The 18,815-nt window shown below is 46.6% G+C and overlaps 1 protein-coding gene and 1 pseudogene across 1 annotated transcript; one reads left to right on the forward strand and one right to left on the reverse strand.

The window, feature by feature from the left end:
- Nucleotides 1-1,480: 1,480 nt before the first annotated feature.
- LOC149917344 (uncharacterized) lies at nt 1,481-7,960 on the reverse strand. The gene is made up of 5 exons (XM_090144594.1): nt 7,557-7,960; nt 5,729-7,425; nt 5,418-5,544; nt 4,716-4,826; nt 1,481-4,612 (listed from the first exon to the last, which is right to left on the reverse strand). Exons 2-5 carry the CDS (start codon nt 5,888-5,890, stop codon nt 3,096-3,098), a joined length of 1,917 nt encoding a protein of 638 aa, XP_090000720.1. The 5' UTR covers nt 5,891-7,425; nt 7,557-7,960; the 3' UTR covers nt 1,481-3,095.
- A 6,274-nt stretch (nt 7,961-14,234) lies between these two features.
- On the forward strand, nt 14,235-15,894 carry LOC149917345 (syncytin-A-like; annotated as a pseudogene).
- The last annotated feature ends 2,921 nt before the right edge of the window (nt 15,895-18,815 follow it).

The raw sequence follows: 18,815 nt of genomic DNA on the forward strand, positions 1-18,815 counted from the left end.
AGCCTGAGAAAAGAAGGCTGTGGGGTGAGCTCATTGCAGCCTTTCAATACCTAAAGGGAGCCTACAAACAGGAGGGGAATCAACTCTTTGAAAGGGTAGATAACTGCAGGACGAGGGGAAATGGTTTTAAGTTGAGGGAAGGGAGATTTAGGTTGGACGTCAGGGGGAAATTCTTTACAGAGGGAGTGGTGAAGTGCTGGAACAGTCTACCCAGAGAGGTTGTGGATGCCCTGTCCCTGGAGGTGTTCAAGGCCAGATTGGATGGGGCTCTGGGCAGCCTGATCTAGTATTAAATGTGGAGGTTGGTGACTCTGCATGTGGCAGGGGAGTTGGAGATTCATGATCCTTGAGGTCCCTTCCAACCCTGGCAGTTCTGTGATTCTGTGACACCGTGGGTGTTGGGATCAGATGCCTCATTCTGCTTCGAGGAGAAACGTGCAAAAGAAGCGTAGGTACCCATTCGTGTGGGTAAATTCTGTCAGTACACTCGGAGGCGAGGCAATCCTGCATTCCTGGTCCACAAAAGAAATCCTGTAGCACAGAAAAGGCACCTTAGCCTTGTGTATGAACCACTCAGCACTCATCTCTGAGCAGAAATGAAACAAATATCTCAGGTCAATCTGAGCAAATCAGATCCTGGCACAGCCCTCAATTTCTGGGAAGTTGATAACCCATTCACAAGTAAGGCTGTTCTTGAGACACTCCGTAAAAGAATTAAGAATATTTAATTGGTATCATCATCCAGGCTGAGTGGCTTATAGTAGACTCCCACAGTGACGCCCACTTTAGTTCCCTGTCCCTCAATCCATACCCAGAGGCTTTCAACCATGTCATTACTAACTGTAAGCTCCATTCCATCCAGCCCACCAGTACAAGCAGCAACCCCATCCCATCTCACCTGCCCTGCATCTCCGCCCTGGAGAGCCCAGAGCCATCCATCACACACAGCACACCCCTCACAGCACCATTCCCACCACGTCTCACTCATGCTGATGATGCTGCAGCACACAGGGCCCCCAACTCTGGGTGCCAACGTGAAAAACCAGTAACGTGTAACAGCCTTGCACATGGGCACCCGGGGGGCTGGTTGTTCCCTTGGGACCTCTGTCTATGGATGTGTTGATTCCATGAGTGCAGAGGTGACATGAAATTGCTTACTGTGGGGTGGATGCCACTACTGGTAGAATTCACCAAGACAAAGCCTCCCGAGTGAACATCCACCCTGAGAATGGAAGTCCCCCTCCTCCATGCCCACCATTCCTCCACCACAAGGAAAACAAACCATTGTGGAATTTGAAATGCTCCCATTCCTGCAGACGGGGCACTGCAGTCACAACTCTGCAGGGACTCATGTCCACAGCAGAAGGACTTTCCCCAGAGCAGAGGGAAAGCAGGGAAGCAGGAGGAGAGGAAATAATGGAAACTTAGCTTAACGTAATGGAAGTAAATGTGACATGTGAAACAACATTAGGGGGAATCTGCAGTTAAAGAAATGTTTCAGGGTGTAAAAGTGGAAAATCATTTTTATTTTCATTTCAGGGAAAACCTGCTCAATAGTTCTCAGAATAGTGATATAAGATGAAAACAAAGAATAGTGAGAATGCTGTTTGGAGAAATGTAAAAGGAAAGAGGAGACACATGACCGATGAAATATGACAGCAATTATTGGATGCAGCTGAAAAGTAAATCACCCCAAATCTTGGCTGAATGACTGTCTCCTGTTGCTGATTAAAGCATTCGAGAAGAGCAGTAGAACCAATGTGCAGCACGGTTAGGAAGGATGATAGGGTTGTGTGAAAGAAATGCCTTCCCCAGAAGCAAGCAATGGGCTGGAGGAGGCACCCAAACCAAATCCTGATTGCACCTTTCCCTCTCTTCATTCCACATGCTGACATTTCTTTTAAAAGCAAAAAACAGGACTACATTGAAGAAAGCTTCAGAACAACTCAGCTACTTTATTCACCCCCTTCCCTTTCCACTACAAATGGTTCTCAGAAAACCTCCAAGAGTCACATTACTGCTCTCCTGACCCTTCCCACAGATTCATCAGTGCACTCACAAATTACTGAGAGCAACACATGCACAGACACACAGAACATCCCTACACAGCCACTTCTCCTTAGGAAACGGCATCAAAAAGCTGCTGGCAGGAAGAGCAGAAGAGGAAAGCGGGCATGGTGAGAGAACTGCTTAGGGCAGCAAGGAAAGGCCATCTGAAGCTCCTGGCTTAAGTCCCTTCTGCAGAGGGTGCCAGTGATGCACCAGAAACACTTGCAGGGCAAGTGAGGAGCTCTGCCCTCTGCACAAAGCCCTTCTCACACTTCAGGCATTTCTAAGGCTTCCTGCCACATGAACTCACTGGTGCAGGCACGGATTGGACTTCACCCAAGTGCAGACACTCTGGTATCTCAGCAGGTTCCAGCTGTGGCCAAAGATCTTCTTCCAGGCTGCACATTTGTAGGGTTCCTCACGTGGATACACTGGTGTGTGTTGAGCTCCTAGCTCTGGACGGACCTCTTCCTGCAGTCAAGGCACTCACAGAGACTCCCCTGGTTGGTTCTCTGGGGACTACTAAGGGTTGAGCTCCAGATGAAGCTCTTTCCACACAACCTGCACACAAGATTTCTTCCTTCCTGGTGACATATCGGCCCAGCTGAGGTCTCCTTTGGGTCCTTACCTGCTGCCCCACAGCAGAGGAATTTCTGCAGGGGAGATCAGAGGTGACTCTCCTTGCACACAGCCCTGGAAGAAATGTGCCACCTGGCAGAGGGTTTCCTGTGGCTGTGACACATCCCACCCTGGACTCTGCTTTGTATGGCCACTCAACACAGCAACTACAGCTGAAGGAGAGCAATATGCATAATTCTCATGGAAAGACGGAAAAGAGGATTCAGTTTGGCCGCAGAGCTCTTCCTCTACTCAAGGGATTTGTAAGGTCCCTCACCACACAAAGCCATAGTTGGTCACTAAGCTGGGACTCTGGCTGAAGCTCTTACCATGTTCATGTGTCTGCAGGCTCTGTATCTTGTGTGGCTGTGCTGGTAGGTAACGGGGCTGGAACTGCTTTTGAAGGTTCCCAGCGTCTTGAGATGCTTCTACAGCCTGGGTGCGCTGTGGATGTGCTGGTGGATGTTGAGACTAGATCTGCGATTAAAGCTCTTTTCACACTCAGGACACTGAAAAGGTCTCTCCCCTGTGTGGATGCGCTGGTGTTGCTTCAATTCAGAACTTCTTTTGAAGCTCTTCCCACACTCAGGACACTGAAAGGGTCTCTCCCCTGTGTGGATGCGCTGGTGGCACTTCAATTCATAACTTCTTTTGAAGCTCTTCCCACACTCAGGACACTGAAAGGGTCTCTCCCCTGTGTGGATGCGCTGGTGGCACTTCAATTCAGAACTTCTTTTGAAGCTCTTCCCACACTCAGGACACTGAAAGGGTCTCTCTCCTGTGTGGATGCGCTGGTGGTAGATGAAGTGGGAACTGCTTTTTACCATCTTCCCACACTCAGAGCACTTGTAGGGTCTCTCCTCTGTGTGTATACGCTGGTGCAGCTTCAATGCAGAACTGCTTCTGAAGCTCTTCCCACACTCAGAGCACTTGTAGGGTTTCTCTCCTGTGTGTACACGCTGGTGCAGCTTCAATTCATAACTGCTTTTGAAGCTCTTCCCACACTCGGGACACTTGTAGGGTCTCTCTCCTGTGTGGAAGCGTAGATGATAAATGAGGTGGGAACTGCTTTTTACGGTCTTCCCACACTCACTGCACTTGTAGGGTCTCTCTCCTGTGTGGATGCGCTGGTGGCGCTTCAAATCAGAACTGCTTTTGAAGCTCTTCCCACACTGAGAGCACTTGCAGGGTCTCTCTCCTGTGTGGAAACGCTGGTGGTAGATGAGGTGGGAATGGCTTTTTACAGTCTTCCCACACTCAGAGCACTTGTAGGGTCTCTCCTCTGTGTGGAAGCGCTTGTGGCGCTTTAGTTCAGAACTGCTTCTGAAGCTCTTCCCACACTCACTGCACTTGTAGGGTTTCTCTCCTGTGTGTACACGCTGGTGCAGCTTCAATTCAAAACTGCTTTTGAAGCTCTTCTCACACCCAGTGCATTGAAAGGGTTTCTCTCCTGTGTGGATGCGGTGGTGGAACCTAAGGCAAGAACTCCTTGTGAAGCTCTTCCCACACTCAGAGCACCTGTAGGGTCTCTCTCCTGTGTGGATGCGTTGGTGGTACGTGAGTTGGGATCTGCTTTTGAAGCACTTCCCACAATCACAGCACGTGTATGGACTCGTTGCTGAGCGTATGCACTGGTGGTTAATGATGCTGGAATCTTTTTCAAAGCTACTTCCACACTCGGTGCATGGATTCTGCTTTTTCTTCAGGCACACATCCTTGCTCCTGGGTTCTTCAGGCTCCTCTTGACCTATGCTGAAGTCCAGTGGGGCGCTTCCTGTCTTTCGCAGACACTTTCCCTGTGGTTTCATGATGTGCTCACCCTGACCTTGCTCCAGGCCTCCTTGGACATCCCTTCTGATTTCTTCCACACAGGCACTACTGTATCGCCTTTCGGCCACACCACTTTCCTGCAGATCCTCCAATATATCTGTAATATGAGTTCCTGCTGGATGACAGAAAATCCAGAAATAGCACACAGTGCCCAAAATAAAATACAGACAGAGATGGCTCTTCCTGCCCCAACCTCCTCCTTCCCTCCACCGCTTCACCTGGGCTGAGGTCTCCTGGCACGGCCTCAGGGCTATGCACATCTGGGATCCAGGGCTCTTCTCCTCCTTCAAGCAGGGAGATCACCATGGGTTTGGGGGCTGCAAGTGGAGCTTCAAGAAGAGAAACAGGGGAGATGAGAACATTTCCATCATTCTGGCACAGTGCCTGTTCAACAGCTCCACTCTGTGTCCCTCCCCAGGGAGAAAGCACACTTAGGGCCTGAATGACACTGGGCCCAAAGCTTCCTCTGGAGCAAGGAATGCATTCACAGCTCTGAAAATGATGAAGGGATATTTTCTTTAAAATTAACTTGTGAATGGCCTGATTATTCTCTGACAATATATCAATGACCAAGGCATCAAAATGTCTATGGCAACTGAACACAAAATCCTACATGGTAAAGGAGAAACCAGGGAGTCATCTGTTAGCTAAAGCTGGTGGCACCACGCAGCGCAACAACAGAAGGGCTGGTTTTCTCCCTCCTGGATGATGCCTGCTTGCCAGCACTGACTCCGGGGCATTTAGGAGACAGCTGTCCATTCTAATCCCTCCTGAAGCTCATGCTTCTCAGTATTTCCTTTGTTGCTGTTGGAGTTATCAATATGTAACTGCATGGCGATTATTCTAGGCCCGGCCTGCAGAGGCTCATTCTGCACAGCCAAAGGTGCCCTAACGAGGAGGAAAGGCAGCAAAGCCCTCACCCAGCGAGGCCACGCACTGGTACGTCTCCAGCATCACGTCCCGGTAGAGCGCTCGCTGCGCAGGGTCCAGCAGCGCCCACTCCTCCCTGCTGAAATACACGGCCACCTGCGCAAAGCTCACGGGCTCCTGCAAGCAAAGAGGCTCCTTGCTGGGAACAGCCCAGGGAAGCAGCTCGCACAGGACACAAACTCCCGTCCCAGCCGCTTCTCTGGCCCCAGCACACACGTGCTGCATGAGGGCACCTCCCTCTCCCCTGGCATTCACATTCCTCGCCCCTTGGCCTCTCCTGCCTGCTTCCCTCAGCCCCTACCTGAGATGGATGTGTTGTGGCCATCTGCTGCTCTCCTGCAGGTGAGATGATCACGGCTGGAAGGCAGAAGTTGAACTGGAGCCTGCAGGGACAAGAGAAATGGCAAGGGAGCTGTGAGGGAATGCAGCAGACCCTGTCCCAGCACAGCCCTCCACAGCCCATCTGCAGGATACTGCCTGGGGGATGGCACAGCAGGCCTTGCACAGGAAGACAGTCAGCAACAGCACTGGTAACACTCTAGCTACAGCTGATTACAAATCACACAGCTGACTCAAACTGGGGGGCAGAAAGAACAGAAACCGGGTTAAACAGCTGAGAGTACATGAACCGTATGCCTAAAGGCAATGCAAAGCAATGAGTCAGTCATCATACCCATAAACAGGGAGCAGCCCAAGAGCTCCTTGAGCCCTCCTGCACAGCAATGGGCTGTATGACAGGGTCACACAACTAGCAGGGATGTCTCTTAAGGTAACACCTGTAGATCCCACTCAGCTTGATGTCAAGAGAACTTGCTGACCCAGACCTTCTTTAAGGGACCCAACATTAGTTTGGAGCTTCCTGAGCTTCTCTAAGGTGTTGTGTTACAATGAATATCTGAAGGTAATCATAGAAATATACAATGCCCAGGGTGAAAAGAAACACAGTGGCCACCTAGATTCAACCCCCTGCTGCGTGCAGTGTCGCCATCAACCACACCAGGCTGCCCTGAGCCACGCTTAGCCAGGCCTAGAATGCATCGAGGCATGGGGCATCCACAACCTCCCTAGGCAACATCTTCCAGTGTGTCACCACCCTCTGAGTGAAAATCTTCCTCCTAATATCCAACCTAAATCTTGCCTGTCTCAATTTAAAACCATTCCCCCTTGTCCTGTCACTATCCACCCATGTAAGCAGTCGATCCTCCTCCAGTTCATGCGTTTCCTTCAAGTCCTGGAAGGCCACAATGAGGTCTCCCCGGAGCCTTCTCTTCTCCTAGCTGAACAAGCCCCGGTCCCTCATTGCACCAAGAATGCCTCAGCGGCTGCATTTCCCTCCTCCCCCACCAGGGGGCGCAGCTCCCCACTCAGCTCAGCACGCACCCTGCGCTCACTTCCAGGGGACGTTCTCAGCAGCGGGTGCCCTTTGCACAAGGCAGCCCGGGCTGCGCTTCACAGCCCAGTGCCGGAGCTGGCACAGATGCTGGACGTGCTCAGGGCCCGCAGCTGAGCGCTAAAGGCATCTGCATCTGCCGGGACAGCCTGAAGAAAAGCCTCGGGAGGGGTTTGCACAACCCCAGGTGAGCCATCAGCCCAGCGCTAAGCGTACAAAAGGTAACGCTGAAAGGGCCGCTAGAGGCAGATGTTGCCTGCTGGGTCCCCGAAGGAAAACTGCGGGCTGCCGGGGAGGGGAACGGAAATTAAGACACTCAAAAGGACTTATCGGGGAGTTTAAAGCTTCCATCAATTCATGCGTGCAGAGCTGCGGAGCGAGGTCGTCTCGTGTCTCCCGTGGCCCAGAGGGAGAAACGCAGTTGCAGCTGGGCTGTTACACAGAGCCAACCGGGCAGCAGAGCACGCTCAGCTCCTCTGCTCGCTTCCTCTCTGTCGCAGCTCCAACCCCTTCCTGTGCCCCTCGGATCCCAAGCCGGGCTGCAACACGCTTGGCAACCGCTGCTCCCGTCCCCTCGGGGTGCTGCTCGCAAGGAGAAGGAGAGCTTCCTGCAGCACGAGGACAGTGCCACACAGCGTGAGGGGATGGGTAAAAAAAAAGCACACAGATCAACGAGAGTAAGGGATACAAGCAACCAAACAACAACTACTACTGAACAAAATCTAATTAGTATTAATACCGCTTGACGGTAAGAAATCTGTCCCATGATTTAAAAAGAATCCCTTTTTTTCTTGACCTCCCAAAGCTGCAGGTCATCTACTAGTCCTCAAGGTAGTGTTGCAGCCATCCCCAGTCCCTGCCTCGAAACGGCGTTCACCTGGAAGAGAAAAATGCCTGCAGCTCCTCTGCACGAGCCACGAGGGGCACCTACCTCGGGTGCGGAGCAGGCTGCTCCCACCTCTGGTGCAGGCAACCGGGCTCCTGGGAGTCGCGGAGAGCAGGGGATGCCGAGTGTCCTCAGCCCGGAGCTGGCCGCAGGACGGCCTTACTGCACCTCCTGCCGCCGCGGTGCTGCCCGGATGGCTTCCAGACAGGCTCTGGCCGCTTCAGCACAGCCTCAGCTGCCAGGCAGCAATTGCCACAGCGAGCACGCCCCCGAGCCGGCTGCCAGGCCTTGGCAGTTTCACAGCTCGTTCTCATGGCACATCTGCACTGGGGGAGTGGGGGGGGGGGCTGTGTTTTGTTACGCTAATGAAGCGTCGCTTTCTGCTGAGTCCCTTTGCTTCCTTTGCCGGAGCCATTCGCACATCCTTGCGGTCGCACATCCCCACGTTGCTGTCCTGGCGCTCCTTTAACTCCTCTCACCCGTGAGCAGGTCCCAGAAGAGGCAATCTCCGGCTGCCCTGCTCTCGAGGGCAGCATCTCCCTGCAGCTGGCTCACTTCCTCACTGAGCGCTGCCCATGGCACTCATGGCACGTTTCTACTCACTGAGCAAGTGACGTCTATTTCGAACAACTTCCTATCCTGCTTTCTCAATTCGGTCTTCTCAGCAGGGCATGAGCATGGTTAAGCTCCCTGCTCTACCAGGGCCAGCTATGCTAAAAGCTCTTGAGACCCACACATTTTCCGTGGGGCTGTGAAAGAACCTTGGTATGGTCCAGGTATGTTACAGGTACAGGGACCTGTATGTCTTAAGGAGACATCCTACGTGGGAGAGAAGGAGCAAGTGTGCTGCCCCTGAGGGTGGATCCACAGCTATAGGTTGGGTGACGGCGATCGGTGTGGGAGCACAACCCTCGGGAGCAGGGTCCCACTTGGGGAGGTATCTCGAGAATTCTGAGAACCTCACATGTGAAATCTTGCAAGGCACCCTGAGAGCTAGGTTATAATGCGCTTGGGAATGTAAGAATTGGAATGTAAGGTACAGGAACAGTTAATAGAGGTGCTTAGTTTAGCATTGATCACTACCCCTGCTAGGACCAGGATCCCAGGTGATCAGGTCTGTCCTGGGGTGTGGATAATAGGAAGAGGCTCAGGAAGAGCTAAGAATGCAGCACCACTAGCCATTGGAATAAAGCAGGGAGCTCGGCCGGTTTGGATTAAACAGTACCCCCTCAAATTCGGAGATAGGAAAGGAATCCAGCCAATAATTGACAGTTTTCAGAAATTCGGGTCACTGGAGTGTGAGCACAAGATTTAAGGGCCATCAATAGAATAGTGTAGGATTTATACCCATTGGTAGCATACCCATACATGCTGCTTACAAAATTATCAGGTGAATTGGCATGGTTTACCGTTCTCCACCTAGAAGATGCCATCTTTTGTCTGCCATTGAGTCCAGAGAATCAGCTCATGTTTACCTTTGAGTTGGAGAATCCTGATTTAGGAAGAACAACACAACTCAACATAACTTACATGAACAGCGCTTTTCCATGTGTTAAAAAAAAAAAAGTCCCACTGAGTAAGGAAAGGACAAGATAAGGATTAACTCTTGTTTAGGAATGTAGGTAAGCAGGATGTGTGGTCAGATAAGAAAAGGGCATCTGAAAACTCTGTTGACACAAGGAAGGGGTCAGGATCGGATTACTTCTGTCAGAGACAATGGGTCTTCTCCCATGCAAAGGAGACCCCCACTGCTCATGGCTGGACCATATGTTGATAAGTCAGGAATGTAATGAATATGCATGTAAATTCCACTGATTGTGTATTCGTTGGGCCTATATCTGTACCAAGCTTCTTCCTTACGGGGTGCAAGTTTGGAGGAGCTATCCCCCTTGCACCCAGCTTGGTGCCAAATGCTGAATAAAACATACCTGCTTTATAACATAACTCTGGGTTATGGAGTTTGATTCCGCAAATCAATTTGGCACCCCAGATGGGACAATCTCTGTTCGGCTGCAGGACCAGTTGAGGAGGGGGACGCCTTTGGCACGCCCTGAGAATTCTTGGAAGGACTCCCCTTTCTCATCTGATCACTGCGGGGATAGACAAGGACCATCTGGCAGCGGACCAGGTATGTTTAAAGGGAAGGCTCCGTAAGGCATACGCAGGAGCAGGGGACTCCGTAAGACGTGCAGGGATGCCCCATGCGGGAGGGTTTTACCCTGAGGATGGACTAGTCCAGAGGTACGGGACGGGAAGGTAATTACCAGAGGGGCAGGTATCGTAAAGCACTATATCTGATTCCAGGGATTGTGGGTTCGAGTCCCACCTCTGGCTAGCACTTGGAAGCTAGACTAATGCTTGGGCATTAGTAATCACGAGTTCATAACAATCTGGAACTCACGCTAATTCTAGAGATTGTGGGTTAGAGTCCCACCCGGGGTTAGCGAGGTATAGTGCTGATACTTGTCAAATGATAACCTACATTATTGTAGCCGCGGTGGTAGGAATGGTAATCTGCGCAGTTGTTGTCATCTGCTGTAAATGTCCAGTACTGTGTATTTGAATAACTGTCATTGATATTTTGGGATATCCTTTAAACATATGAACTAAGGTGGTACCTGAGCTAGCAAAACTAAGTGTCGGGATGAGTGTGGTGTGATTGAGACGTAGCTAAGCTACGGAGCGAGAGCGCAGTCCCTGATCTGTGGTTCCGTGCTCCCGCGAGGGAAACGGCCGGAGACGGACGAAGCGAAAGTTGTCTTTTCCTGTTGTTTGTCCGTCCATACGGATTTTCTGTTTATGGATTGTGATGGTGATGGGAATTTATACTTTATAAATTGGGAAGAGGGGCCTGAGGAAAGGTGTGCATTCCACCCTGAAAACGAGTGTTGCCCCATTTATATTATATGTTGTCTAGTGTGTGAAGAAATATATCGGGGTTGGTGGCGTCATTTGTGTCCAGAGTGCCACCGTGAGTGGTGGACCGAGCATCACGGACTGGCGTGGGAAAATTTTAGAGTATTGAGAGTTACTTGTGGAAACTTTAGGGCAATAACAAACCAGTGAGACAACATGATGGGAGGATCACAGGGAAAGGAAATACCTAAAAGAACACCCCTCGGATGTATTCTGGCACATTGGCGAGATACTGCAGGGGGACCTGGGGGCACTCTAAGTAAGAAAACTCTGATGAAATATTGTAATCAATGATGGTTAATGTATAAATTGGATGATGGGGAAAAGTGGCCCCTAAATGGGACGTTGAACTACAATACCATTCTGCAACCAATGCTATTTTTAAAACAGGAAGGTAAATGGGATGAAGCAGCATACGCTGATATGGCAAAGAGAATGTGGGATGCGGGCACCACAAGATCCTCTAGTGTATGAATGGGGAATGAATATCAACTCATTTATGTAATATTGTGTTCTGTTTGCAAGGAGATGTGTGAGGGAGGTGGGTCAGTCAGTGCTGTTTCTGTGGTAAGATGTTTATAACCAAATGACACAGATTGTTAAGGGAAAGTTATATGGTATTAAGGGTATTTATGGAAACTGAAGAACTGTATGGTTAGATTTGTGCATTTCGAAGGGAATGAGACAAACTGTTTTGATGATATAAGAAAGTGTAATTGTTAATGGTATAGAATTGAGTGTAACTGCAAGTGTAAATGAGGGTACTAAGAGTGGAACAAAGGAAAAAGGGTTAAAGAGAAAGTGAGTTAATCCTTGCTGGCGTGAGAGCAACCCCTGCACCATTCCCCCGCGAGCAGTACTTGGTGTGAGAGAGAGAGCCGGGACGGAGACTGCTGTACTTGTGAAGGGGGAAGTGAGAATAGCCTCTGTAGAGGTCTAGGAAACCCGAAATCCCAGTGTTAGCACTGGAAGCCTCTGGAGAGGAGGAGGTAAAACTGAAATATGATGTTAGTAGTTTATGTAATGATGAGAGTTTGGAAAGTGAAAAGTTTGGGAAGGACACAGGCTGAGGAAGGCAAGGATGAGCAGGGTGTGACAGGGATGTAGAGGTGAGCGATATGAAGGAAAAACAAACAAACAAAAACTGATTGAGAAACAGAGATAGTAAGGAAATTGGGAATAACAGCAGCTGTTACTGTCGCAGCACTAGAGTAGGGCGTAGGACCCAGGGATCCACTCAGAGAGAGGGGGAAGGGGGGGCTGGAAGAGGGAGGGCTCCGCCCCACTGCAATGAAAGTAATGTGTGAATTACTGAGAAAGAGGGAACCGCCTCTGGTTGCAAAAATGAAGGATGGGAATTTGGGAAGTTTACCCTAGCAGATCCACTGGTTAAATTACAGCTAGGGAAGCAGAATAAAGAGGTAAAGAGATTAAATTCAGTAGAGAAAATTGGAGCTAAGTGTCAAGCAAGACCAATTAATGGAAAAATTTAAGTTTGGCTTTAACACAAGCTGGGAAAAGCAATGTTGTACCCATAGAAGTTAGGTAAATCCTAAATCAGGTATACACAGGATTGCAGGCATCAGGAATGCCTGGCAGAGCCAAAATGCAGCCCAATAAACGTTAAGTTAAAGACGGGAGCCAGCCCAACCAGGGTAAAGCAGTGCCCTTTGAGGATACAAGACTTTAGGAGGATAAAAGAAATAATAAATAATTTTATGAATTTTGGATTATTAATTGGATAGAAATCCAAATAGAACACCCTGATCTTGCAAATGAAAAACTGGCTGGCAAGAGTTATAGTTTGGTGCAAGATTTGAGGGCAATTAATAGAAATGTTGAACCAAGTTAAGGAATAAGTAGGTGGGGTTTACCGTTCTGGATTTGAAGTACACCTTTTTCTGCCTGGTTTTGCCAAAGAAAGTCTACAGTATGTGGATACTACAGTAACAAAGGAGGACTGTGTACAGTGGACTGTGAGTTTGCTGAATTTCTTGACTTAAATGGCTATCAAGTTTCTCAACAGAAAGCAGAACTGATCAAAGAGAAGGAAGCAGTTTGCTGAACACCCAGAACACCAATGCAGAGCTACCTCCAAGCCAGCAGTGTGCACTGCATGGAGACTGTTTATGCCAGTTGGTCAGACCTACAGGAGGAACCACTGGACAACGCTGAGGACAGAAACAGCTTTGTGAGACGAGGAAACTGTAAGGCAAGACATGCAGTAACTGCTACTGACAAGGTAATTGAAGCAAAACCATTACCTGTGGGGACTTCTGCTCAGAAGGCTGAAAAAACTGCCTTGACAAGAACTAAATATGTTTTTGGGGTGGTATCCACTCATGGTACCATCTGCAAAGAGCGAGGTTTTCTTACACACATGGAAAACAAATTCAGTATGATGAAAATCTCCCAAAGAGCGGCGTAGCTGTTATACATTGTAAAGGACATCAGAAGAGTGACACTGTACAGGCAACTGGGAATATGATGGTGGATCAGGTGGCAAAACAGGCAGCTGAAGGAAAAGAAATTGGTGAACTGGCTTTAATTCCAGACGGTAAACTTAAAATATCTGAACCTTAACCAGAACCTATAAGGTATTATAGACAGGATAGGAATTTATTGATTTAAAAGGGAAGAGAGCAAACTGACAGGTGGGTGCATACCCAGATGGACACATTATTGTGCCCTTTATTATTTTATAGAAATTGGTTCTAAGGGAACATAATAAAACATATGGGGGTACAGACATCAGAAAGTAACTGTACAATCCTAGTACCAGGAACAGGGTACAAGTGGGGCTTGTTGGGAAAGGGAATCTTTTAGGACAACAATTGTAAATTGATTTTTTTCAGAACTGTCAGGAAAAAGGAGGGCTTCAGTATATGCTAGTTCTAACAAATACCCTTTTCAGGGTGACCAGAAGCATTCCCTTGCAGGACCAATAAAGCCAAAGAAATAACCAAGGTATTGCTGCAGGAGATTATACCAAGGTTTGGATGTCCTGCAACAATACCCTTCAACCAGGGAACTCACTTTATTGCAGAGATTGTCCAACAGGTCAGTAAGCATTGGGAATACATTGGAATTAAATCACAGGTTGTAAAACTGGCCCAGGAAGCTGGACTATCCTGGCCACAGTTGTTGCCTTTGGCTCTCCTTAGGAAACCTAGAGCCAAAGAGGGGTTAAGTCTTTCAAAATACTGTACAAAAGGCCTTATGTTGTACAAACAGGATCTCTACCCAGGTAGGGAGTGAAATACTGAGTATGTGGTAAGTCTACAAGAATAGCTTCAGGAAATAGAGAAACTGGTTCTAGGAACTAGAGCCCAAGGCCTTGACAGCTTGATCCCTCAAGTACAATGGGAACTGAAGCCAGCTGGACCCTTAAAATTGTGAATCCAAAGACAGTAATATGGGCTCTTATAATTGTTAGAAATGTTAATTTGATTAAGTGCAGCATTTGATGTAAATGCTTATATATCTCTTGTGGAAAACATCATTGCAGTAATTGTTTGGTATGTGGGCTCTGTATATAGGTGTATATATGTATATTTTGTCATACACGTTGCAAGAAGATCCTGCACGAGATCAAACCAGAGAACAAGGCATGGCATGCCCGAGGAACCGCCTGAAGAAGATGGTCTGACCACAGTGGACTGCGAGGAGAAAGGACCCCTCCGACTAACAATTAAGAAAAATGTATAAACTATGCATTGTAATTAACCTTACAAGATTTGCTTTAGCCTAGGAAGGTAATAGCTACTCGGGCAGTGGCCCAAAATTTTAACCTAACAAATTGTTGGATATGTACGGCCCTCCCCAGAGCAGGGGGGGTGCAAGTCTATGGGGTAGTAGCGCTTAATTGGACAATTCCAAATTGGGTGGAACACAAGGAATGTAAGTATGGAATAGAGGATACATTACAAAAGGGCCCCAAGTTTGATCTGTTGATTACTAATTCCTCTAAATCTGTCTTCGTGGATAAGGAAAATGATAGCGAAATTAGTGTGAAAGTCGGGTGGCGAAATTTAACAGGTATAGGATGTAGTTGGGAATATGGGAATTTGGGAACAGTATCAGGACTCAACGAAAGTACAAGGTGGAAGCAGGGCATAGTGTGCGATCCTAGAACAAGTAAAAATTCATCTTGGCCTATAGATAAGAATGTACTTGGGATTGTGGGAATGGGAACATCTTTCACCCAACAAGAGGGTACGTCTAATCCATGCAGATTACCTTATGGATACTGGTGGTTATGTGGGGATGGGCAGGCACAAAAAGCACTGCCTCCAAATTGATTGGAACATGCACTACCGGATGGATACTTGGTACCTCAGACCATGGTGCATGTGGAAATATCACAGGGACTCTTGAGAGCACCCTGTAGACGGGTGAGGAGAGTACTAAATCCTTTGGTGGAAAAACTTACTGGTTTTCACAGCTTTGTGAGATGGCTCATCACATCTCTTGGAATAAGTGAGCTGGAGAAAGCAATTGTTAATATTTTGTCCACTGTAGAGATAATAGAGAACGCAATCAAAGCGTTACAAGTTGAGATTTCAGTGCTTAGAACAAAATAGAATGGCATTCGATCTCCTAACAGCCAAAGAGGGAGGGGTTTGTGTGATAATTAATCAGAGTTGTTGTGCTTATACTCGAAGGATAGAAACTGATCTACAGGCAATATGGGAGCACACTAAATTACTTCATCAGGTAACGATGGATGACACCTCATTAGGATTCACAGAATTGTGGGAAAAACTTACCAGCTGGTTACCTACCTTTATGTGGCTAAAGCAACTCTTTGTGGCTTGTATTATTATAATCATCTTGCTCATTTTTATGTGTGTTGCGATGAGATGTGCATTATGGATATGTAAAACTTCTGGGGATAGTTATGAGGAATGGAAAAAGCACAAGCTAAGGCAGAGAGTGGAAAGCGGGAGTTATTTCAAAACTTCCCTTTTACTGAATGGAGCAATTTAGCAAAAGAATTTGCTAGGTTCAAGAAAAAGGGGGAATTGAGTAAGGAAAGGACAAGATAAGGATTAACTCTTGTTTAGGAATGTAGGTAAGCAGGATGTGTGGTCAGATAAGAAAAGGGCATCTGAAAACTCTGTTGACACAAGGAAGGGGTCAGGATCGGATTACTTCTGTCAGAGACAATGGGTCTTCTCCCATGCAAAGGAGACCCCCACTGCTCATGGCGGGACCATATGTTGATAAGTCAGGAATGTAATGAATATGCATGTAAATTCCCTGATTGTGTATTCGTTGGGCCTATATCTGTACCAAGCTTCTTCCTTACGGGGTGCAAGTTTGGAGGAGCTATCCCCCTTGCACCCAGCTTGGTGCCAAATGCTGAATAAAACATACCTGCTTTATAACATAACTCTGGGTTATAGACTTTGATTCCGCGAATCATGACCATGTCTTGAAGTGAAATAGTGGAGAAAAACATTGTCTAACAAACTGTAGAGCCATTGTTAATAATATGCAATCTGTAACAAGGCTAACTGTTGTATAGAGCTCTCACAGCATGAGTGTTCTTTTCAGCAAGACTACAGGCGGCAGCAGGCTTAAGAATGAGACAAACAAGCGTCTGCCTTGAATTTTCATACAGAATTTTTTTCCTGGAGTGTTGATAAAACCAATCAGAGCTATTTCCTTTGGCAAACTGAAACTGAGGAGTTCAAGTAATGATTGTGAAAGATTTATTTATGTGTATGTGCGATTACATTATGTTTCAACACATACTTATGTCTTGAAATGGATTTTACTTTTTGCTTATAGATATGGAATGACAGGGCATTTTACAGGAAATGGATCAAGATTTGTCTTTTTTCTCTTCTCGAAAGTGAAAGTTTCTTTGTTATCACATGTGATTTGCTTGTCTGGTTTTTCTCTAGAACAGAGACCTTAATCCTGTGAGTTCTGGTCTAGTGGTTGGTGCCCCTGCCCATGGCGGGCATTGAAGCAAGATGATCTTTGAGGTCCTTTTCAACCCAGGCCGTTCTATTATTCGCTTACTGACCTCTTGTGGTAGTTGCAGGCATGAAACCCTAACAGGATCAGACCCTTAGATTTTTTTTTTATCTGAAACTTTTATTTGAATCTTGTACGTCAGTGTATGTTAAATATATATGGCATTTGAATAGAAGCTGCAGTTGGATCGTACAAATTCATCTTATTATTGGCTGTAAAATAGCTTATTTTATAAGTAAAAGATCTAAAATTCCTTAAAATTCTCAAGTGAAGTTCCAGTGGATATAATGGCCCTAAATTATTGATACACAGCTCCAGGTTTTTATTACATTTTCTGATTTACCTTTTCCATAAGGTAGGAGCTTTGTGTTTTAACTGTGCAAAAGTCAACACCTCATTTAGAACATGAGTTGGAGAGAGATGCTATTTCACATTAGGTAATGCTAAGCTATCACTGTTTCCTTCCTCATGTGCCTGTCTTTGGAAGCTTTCTTCTGTTTGAGTTCTATATTCATTTCTTTGATGCTGCTTTGAGGCTAAGAAGCAACTGCAGTAAGAGAGTTAAAATAAGAAGTTGTTGAAGTAAATTAAAATTTAAGCTGAGAAAACTGCTGATTCTTTTTTTTTTTTTTTCCCCATGCACAACTTAGCAGAAGTTGGATCCCTTCTGCTTCAGATTAGTCAGTCAGTGGCTATTAGAAAAGTTCTTTCAGTTTTTGTACTCTGTATGAAGGTCAGTTTTGTCGTTTGTCCTTGACAACTTCTGTAGTTATTTCATTCAGTGATTAGTTTTAGCAGAATAATACAGAAAATTGTGTACAACAGTTAACCGTGATGTGACATTAGAAGGGGAGAAAAAACGTTGGCTGCAAAAAAAACTTGAGTGTCATAAGCAGCTATTTATCAAAAATCCTTACAGTTTGGTATTTTGGAGCAAGGCAAGAGTTGGAGGTACAGAAGGACAGGAGAAACAGTGATAATTTGCCCACAACATCAGCAAAAACTGGAGCCCTTCAGAATGCTTGAAATGCTTCACGTTTGGCTGTAAACTTCAAAAAATATGCTACTTTGTAAGTAGGTGGAAGGTAAATAGCATTTTTTAAACATGTACCAAAATACCAACATCTTATCAGAATCCTGAAGTACTTTATTTCTGAAACACCAACTGTGGCTATAGAAACCCATCATTACACTGAATTGCTTTTCCTTTGAACAATAATTTGGAAAATATTTATTTCTCCCTTTCTGAGTGTAGCCTGTGATGCAATGAATATCACACTGGAGTGGGCAGGTGTACTTAGTCTATCAGAGTGTTTATTTCCAAACATCTGTTGTTGTTATACTCACCAGGGTGTAGCAGGTGCTGACTGCTACACTTAGAGTTTTGCCTCTTTGGTGCCCAGCCGTATGGAAACTGCTGAATCATGACCTGAACCTCGGATTGATGATCTGAGACAAGCCCTGGAGTCAGCCCTGGAGTCAGCCCTAGGAGCGCAGGCGAAGGCAATTCAGCTGTACTGCTGGAAGGGGTGGAGCTTGGCTCCACCTCTCCTAGACCCCATTTAAGAGCTGACTACCAATACAGAAGGATCTCTTTTTGGAAATCCTTCCTCTGGAGTTTTGCAGCAAGCCCAGGACAAGGGTAAGCCCTTTATCTATTTTTTTTGGTGTAATAACCTGCTTAGCCAAACTCTCTCATGTATTTCTTAATTATAACACCTGTATATTCATTGATTATACACCAGTGTAAATATTCTGTCTGTGAGAGCAGGGGGAATGTTTTGCTGGTTGTAGGTGAGCAGAAAGAGGAAAAATGTGGCTTTCTCAAGATACACCACTTCTGCTAACAAGAAAACGTGTTGACCCTTCTTTGAGAATGAAATGTTGTCTGAAAGGAGGTGAGCAGTGATTTTAATAATGAGAGTTTAGGGAATGGTCAAACTTGCAGCTGGATAAAATCTGCTTTGTCAGTTGAGGGAAGAAGGTTTTGGTTACTCACTTACTGGTGTTTCTTTTCCTGCTAGAAGGACTGTAACTGTCTTATAGGAGTAATGCAAACAAGTAGTGTGATTTTTTTAAAAAGGGAAACAAAACTTGTAATCAGGTTTTTCTTACACTGGTGAGGTGTTTTTCAGCTCATTCTGAATAATGTGACCTATGAATAATAGATATGATTAATTAGTAAAGCACTAGCATTCAGTAGTAGGA

This window comes from Phasianus colchicus, chromosome 7 (genome assembly GCF_987193195.1).
Source record: "Phasianus colchicus chromosome 7, bPhaCol1.hap1.1, whole genome shotgun sequence".
Taxonomy (NCBI): Eukaryota; Metazoa; Chordata; class Aves; order Galliformes; family Phasianidae; genus Phasianus; species Phasianus colchicus.